Raw genomic sequence first — 7,075 nt, 5'->3', positions numbered from 1 at the left:
TCCTTCTCATCCTCAACCTCCACGGACATGATTGCATCCTGCACAATGGATTGGTGATTCCATTAGGAATACGTGGGGTTAAGAATATCTCTCTTCCTTTTACATTTGAAACACAGCATAACTAAGTTGGTCACTACTCACTCCACAGTGCGACCATTTGAGCTCGGTGGTGACATACAACTGGATTTTATCGGCATAACCAGTGCAATGATTTGGTGATAAACTGATGCAAAGTTCTTTTATTCCATTTTACCTCGTGCAGCGCATAAGACGCCATCGCCCTCTCCGAGCCCACGACCAGTGTTACCTTGAAACATCATCAACAAATTACCTCAAATCTGGGTGTATTCTCCTCCACTTATTTGAGTCATTGAACTTTCACCAACGCTTAGACAACATTCCTTGCATTGCTGCAAATCTGCGTGGTGTACCCAGAATACAAGGAATTGTCCACAGACCCATTGGTAAACCACACTCAACAGCACAAAACGCTACTGATGCAAATGAGATGCCTCCGATGTAAGGGCATTTGGGGAGAAAGGAAGCACAGCTTGATGACCAGAGAGTGTGGGTATTGCGCCATGGTGGGAGAGAGGGTGGTTGCAACAATTGCCTGTGAAATGTAGGTGGGTATTCGGAGAAGATGCAGCTGCAAATGCATGGGGATCTACGTGATGTCGCCTCTTCTCATATGCCAAACTGCTCCATCAGTTGAGACTGGGACTCTACACTCTTATTTTCAATTTTCTGTGATTCTCAGCATTTTCCCTGCCCCAGTCCCTTCTCACCCTTTTCCTATTTTAACACCATCACTATCGGCTACTTCCGACATGGATTTGAGGTTGGTGTGGCCTGCTTGCAGATGTTATGCCAAGACAAATCAGTTCAAATATATGAGCTGACGAAAATAAAAGCATGTTTAGACATGAGCAAAATGACATGATAGAAGGGTGGTGTTTCAAGCTCCACGTGATTACTCGCAAAGCAGATTCAACCACCGCTCTCCTGTAGGTCTAACTGGAAGAGTCAGTGAGTTTCTCGGTGTTCCGTCCACAATGGAATCACTTAAGCATGTGCACCTTTATCTTCTTGCTTCAATTGCGCTCTCACTCCACTTACCAAATCTGAGTCAAATATAAGTCGGCAAGCAAAAAGACACAACAGCCATCTCAAATTTTCCATGACTTCTCTAACAATTCTTTCACTTTTTACAAAAATTGAATTGTATCTAAATGTCATGTGAAACTTTACAGAATGTGCATCGGACAAATGGCATTTCGGCCGACCTAATAAGACACAATGCGTTTGAAAGGAGCATTATCGCCACCTTCTGGAAGAGCTGGGAGGCTATTGTCATAAGTCCGCTATGCGTAGAATTTTTTTTGCTTAACCTTGTGTTTTGGGTATTTGGGTGATTAGGATTTGGCCAGTTGACTTCCACTCGGTGGCGTGGCATCCAGACAATGCCAGTAGACTCTCAGACATTCCCTTCGTTAGTAATGCACTTTTTGTCATGGTACTATGATTTCTTAGGACTTCAGACAAGTCTTGATGCTCAACATTTGTGACAATGGCAAGCAAAGCCGATCCTAATGGACATCTGCCTTGATTTCTATTGGCAAATGCTAAGCCACGAGAGGGGAAGCTATCAAATGGGTTCCAACAGCATGTCATACAGGAATATATGACATTCACACTCAGTTTACCGATCTTCCATTCTTTCACGTAATCTACAAGCAGAAGCACTATTTTAATGGGAGTGACAGCTAGCCGATGCACCCGCAGACAGAGACATAATAAAACTGACACAGTTGCATGCAATGAAAAATGACTTTTACATACAATCGCGCCATGTAATTAAGCGCTTCGTTGTTCTGGTCTACTGTAATGCCCAAGTCATCCATCCAGGCGTTCTATTCACCTGATCCATCCACTGGCCTCTCCACACTCCTGAGGCATATAGTGCTTCGTTTCAACATCACTGTTCTTGCTTTCTCTCTGCTCTCGTGAGTGTGGTGTTCTGTGGTAAACGAAAATGATGTTTGTGAGTTGTTTACTTGCCGAAGACCAAGCCTATTTTGCTGTTACCACCTAGTTCTTCAATACATCTTTTTTACACTCGAATATATGGAAGAAGCACTTTTCTTCCAACCCTACCGAGCCAACATGACGTAACACTTTTGCCTAATATGGTAAGTAGAATAGGAGAACGGAAAGAGAATTGATAGTCAATTCAATCTTCTTCCTCACTCCTCCTCCGCATACCTTGATGCCATCTCCTTTGTGTGATGGCAATTGCTTGTTCATGCCTTTTACATATGAAGACCACACAAACATGTGCGAATCAGGGCGAACAACTGGAAAACAAGAGAGGCAAAAATGGATGCGACAAGACTTGAGTTTGATTGTCCAAGTGCGCATCAAGCTTTAGAAACAAGGTAGACACTCTTCTGGTGACTCTTCTAGCTCATCTGCCATGTTTAGTCCATTTCCATCACATAACAAAGGATACAAATTGCTTAAAATCCCTGAACTTATCGTCGCTGCTTCTAAATGATAACTTAAACCATCATGTCCGAAATACTTGTTACGCTGCAGGCTAAAGTATGACCAGCTTGCGAAGCCAACGGTATCCACTATGCTGTCAGGCATCCGATCAGCCATTCCCCTAAATAGTCAGCCGTATAGCCCTTTTTGCTCATGTATGTTGGAAAAGACGCATGTTTTGAAGGACTTAGAATTGCCACGTGTTTGAATATGCATTTATTGGACACTCGATAGGATCTAATCTCACTCCTATGAACAGAAAGACATTGCGCAGTTGGCTCAGCCCTCCAGAGAATGGGTTGCACATCACCTGTTATCTCGTTATGTTTAGTAACTAATTAGGTTACTGTTAATACTAAATGCTCAAAGAGACCTCTTGAGACTTCTCTGACCAGGATAGAAGACAATATTTGGACAGAAAAAAGTGAAAGGCTTGGGGGTTTTTGGTAAGACCAAGAAGCCAGACCGCCCCATGACGGTACAGTGTTAGTGTCCCTGAGTATCCCGTTAACAAAGGGAAGAGTTAAGCAAACAATTTTAAATGCCATGACAACAGAAGTGATATGTACCTGACCTCACACATGTATAACTTGTCATATCAGGACCAGTTCTACACCTTCTTTTCAAAGCTTTTAAATTTAAAATACCCAAGAAGGATTCAAATAAGTACGTGGTCCTAATATACCCCGAGAAACACAACCACCTTGTGTACGTTGGCGGGAGGACGGAATACTTTTCTGTCAATTTCTTTATGAAGTTTTAACGATTCGCAGTACCATCACTCGACAAACATTGCCCTTTGTTTTCCCCCAAGACTACCACTCTCCAAACAATTATCGCCTTTTTGGGATTAAACAGTCTTTTGCGTGCCATAGTTGGCAGGAAATAGAACCTAGACAAGGCAACGAAGGCGATACTTACACCAAGTCTGCGTCCATTGGTGAAGGCGAAAATGTTATAGCAATTAAGCATTTATAATTTCAAACAAATTCTGCTAGAAAAGAATGACTTTCTACGAGTCTAGTTACAAATAATGGAAGCGTGTTTCTTCAAGCATATTTGTTTTAAACTTGTCTATTCAATCCACCTCTCACCGCCATTTCGGCCACTGTCTCTACGTCATAACCATGGTCTCCCCGTACCTTCTGCAAATTAATGCTACATCCTTTTCCCACCTGACACACCGTGAAAGTCACAAACTGGGATGTTAAGCAAAAAGACTAAAGATTTCTGCAGGGCTTACCAACCTCAACCAAGTATGGCTATGTAAAATGTGGATCCATGCTGAGTCTTAAGGTCCCATCCGGTTTCCGTAGTCATAGAAATGTCATGAGGTTCCCTGCAAAGCACTTTATTAAAAAACTTACCATAACCTCTGTAGTTTCATCCGTCGTAACGAACTGCTACATCAGCCCACAATTTTAAAATTCCTAACTTTTTTTACAGGACATATGGCAAACGCAAAACTAATTAGTTGGGTAATCGGGAGAGAACAATCCCATCTCACTCCTGGCAATTACACCGGTAATTTGATCTACCATACCAGACACTGCTTGTGTGCATAAATACACCTCCACTGTATTCCCACTGCTTGAATTGGACTTCCACATTAAGGCTGGGAAGCGTTAAATTGAGAAAACACATTACAAGAATGCCTTGGTAGTTCAGAAATTTAAAAGGGAAACAATTTCCATTAATTTCGGTAAACCTCTGATATTTTACTCATGACAAAACGGGTAAAAATAGGCGCAGTCAAGCAACCTCACTATTTTTCTTCCTGTCATAAAAATTGGAAACCTCCGTTAACTATGGAATGGCAAAGGAAGCCATACTTGGAGGCAGGAAAGTGACAAAGTAGACGCCGCTTTGCCCCAACAACACTGACTAATGGTTCGTTGTATAAAATCAACCACCTCCGGTTAAAATAATGAACTTAAACGTAATTTTTAAGTAAAAATTCTCCACTTAACATGTGAGTCTAGTAAATTGTAGCTGCATTTGAATGGTCTGACATTTGCAGGAAGAAAGGAAAATGGCTCACGATGGAAAGTCGGGATAGTTGGGCTTCCTACTTAGCCACAGTTAACAAACGGCCTTTCAGGTTAATCTGAGCACAAACAAGAGTAAACGAAGAAACAAAAAGGCTGGAAGGTCATCTCTTCCATTAAAGAGGCGGTGAAACTCACAGGGAATGAGGACCCTGCGCCCATATTGAGGATGGATTGATGGCGATTCTGCTGATGTGTTTCATTACATTTTTTGTCCACTTGATTTGTCGCAGCATCTTGCGACTTGTCTCAAGACGAAAAACTGACAGAGCATCTTAATGCACTATGTACTGCCGACGCAGAGAAGGGCCTGGAGACCACTGACTCGGACCAGAAGTCTGATCGCCCGCCAATGGTACAATGGCGGAGGGTTAAACAAACAGTCAACGTATTACATTGCCTTTTAGTTTATATCCTCCATTCAATGCAAATGAAGAATATTATTAAACATATTTTGCACTCTGTAGGGGCTAAATGTCTCCTAAAGGGGATCAACCTAACTGAATTCCTGCGCAAACAGTACTACTTACAAATTGGTTATAAGTAGCATATGCGTAAGTCGCTGGAATAGAAAGGTTTCTTTCTAAAGTAAATTATTGGAGGAGCTGTTGCTTTGTTTCTCTGACTGACGATTCACTAGGAATGGTGTGCTTGAAGTAAAGACTACATAAAAATAGGAGTGTTTCTCATGTTATCATGGATGGCAATAATTTCACAAACCGCTAACCTGCTGGTGATTTAGCCTCACTGTTTTCTACAGTGCTGGTGTGACTGCACTTCTTACATTAGGACCGAACAAACATTCAACTTTAAGATAGGAGAAAGGACTAAAGAATTGGGTGATTGGTGTGAATACTCATGTCCTTCAGGCAGTTCTTATCTATGAGTACACAAAGCCTGGATGGGAGGGCAACATCCGAGTGCTAAAGAAACCACACAGATGAATAAAGTATCCAAACACAACCTCGATTTAGCTTTTTTATCTTGATTCTTGGAACTTCGCAATGGTCAGTCAACAATTACAGCAGAGTTGGTAATTTAAAAATCCCTCACTGCAAGGGAAATGCGATCAGTTAATTAATGTGTAAATGAGCAGACACTGGATTTTATCGTCTTCAATGCAGCTTAGCATCTAGAGTATCCTTTTGCATGGGAAATGCATTAAGGGACAGGTGCAGGTGTAGGCTAACACGCATCTCCATTGCTAGCCGTAGGAACATTGCCTTAAAAGCTGAATCAGGTGAAAAAGGATAAGGTTTGTGTTTTTTCTCACTCCATCACTGCTTTACTACACCTGCCATGGTTCCATTAAGCTAGTGTGGAGCCAGAGGAGGTACCGCGTGTTCACCTAGACGATATCTTCATTCAGGTACTGTGGACAACTTCACAAAGAGCTTTTGAGATGATTCACAGTTGGTGTAGCTTCTGATGTTAACATATTTCCTGCAGACAACTAGAGAAGGGTAGTTGCCAGATGTAAACGCCATTTTCAGATCCTTTACCAGGGGTGGTCATCGAATTTCCCACAGACAGCATGTACCTTACTTCCCCTCAGCTTAGGTTTCATTGGCCAGCAGTGCATACAGCAGGACTTGGGGCTGCTGGCATGTCCCAGAAGGGCACTGCAGAACCGTCTTAGAAGCACAGCCACATACCAATGCTTGGTCGAGGTTAGTAGGCCTTGTTCCATATAAATTGCAATTCGTGGCCTCCGAGTTCTACGAGGAGGAATAAGGATGTAGCATTAACCTGCAGAAGGTTCGGAGAGACCATGATCACTGTGCAGAAACATTGTCATCAAAATGATGGTGCAACTTTCACAGAGTAAATAAGTTTTAAGCGAATAAGCCTGATTACGTATGCTTTCATTATTTGTAATTAGTGTTTATGAACCCATTCTTTTCTAGCACAATTTGTTTGTAATTATGAATGCTTATTAGCTGTAGCATTTCCACCCTCACAAAGGGCCAAAGACTTGGCGTAATTATCGCCTTTGTTGCCTCATCTGAGTTCTTTTTCATTTCAACTTTGTCTCGCAGATGACTGTTTAATCCCAAACAAGAGGATAATTGTTTGGGAAGAAGTCTTAGAGGAAAATATAAGGCGTTGTTTACCGGTTGGATATTTCTCCCAGTTGTTGGACCTTCAGGGAGAAATGGATGGGGAAGTATTCAGTCCTCCCTCCAACGCAAACAAGGTGGGTATGTTTCTCGGGGAATATAAAAACACGAAGTGCCTTTTTGAATCCTTCTTGGGTAGTTTAAATGTCAAGAACTTTAAAACGAAAATTCTGAGCTGGTTGTGACATGGCAAGTTATACGTGTCAGGAGTTAGGTGCACACCCCCACCTTTGCCATTACATTTAAAGTTGGCGTTTTTATAAGCAGTGGGCGCAATACTTTATTTGTTTGTTCAACTGTTAGTTTTGTAACAAGCTACATAGGTGTTCCATCATTTTACCGTCGTCGGTCTACCTGGCC

The 7,075-nt window shown here is 42.0% G+C and overlaps 1 protein-coding gene across 1 annotated transcript in view; it reads right to left on the bottom strand. All coding sequences in view use genetic code 11, as the record gives it.

The window, feature by feature from the left end:
- The window catches only part of EGR_09902 (hypothetical protein), a gene marked incomplete at both ends in the record, with an annotated part of 6,986 nt that extends 953 nt beyond the window's left edge, over positions 1-6,033 (bottom strand). Inside the window, 4 exons of the mRNA XM_024499151.1 lie at positions 1,120-1,286; positions 2,266-2,309; positions 4,091-4,257; positions 6,007-6,033. Of these exons, the coding sequence (XP_024346435.1) occupies positions 1,120-1,286; positions 2,266-2,309; positions 4,091-4,257; positions 6,007-6,033 (405 nt within the window). The remainder of the gene's footprint in view (positions 1-1,119; positions 1,287-2,265; positions 2,310-4,090; positions 4,258-6,006) is intronic.
- Between the last annotated feature and the right edge of the window lie 1,042 nt (positions 6,034-7,075).

Source organism: Echinococcus granulosus (genome assembly GCF_000524195.1).
Source record: "Echinococcus granulosus chromosome Unknown EG_S00174, whole genome shotgun sequence".
NCBI classification, from domain to species: domain Eukaryota; kingdom Metazoa; phylum Platyhelminthes; class Cestoda; order Cyclophyllidea; family Taeniidae; genus Echinococcus; species Echinococcus granulosus.
The sequence above is the reverse complement of the archived record's forward strand: the minus strand, read 5'-3'. Positions and strand labels throughout refer to the sequence as shown.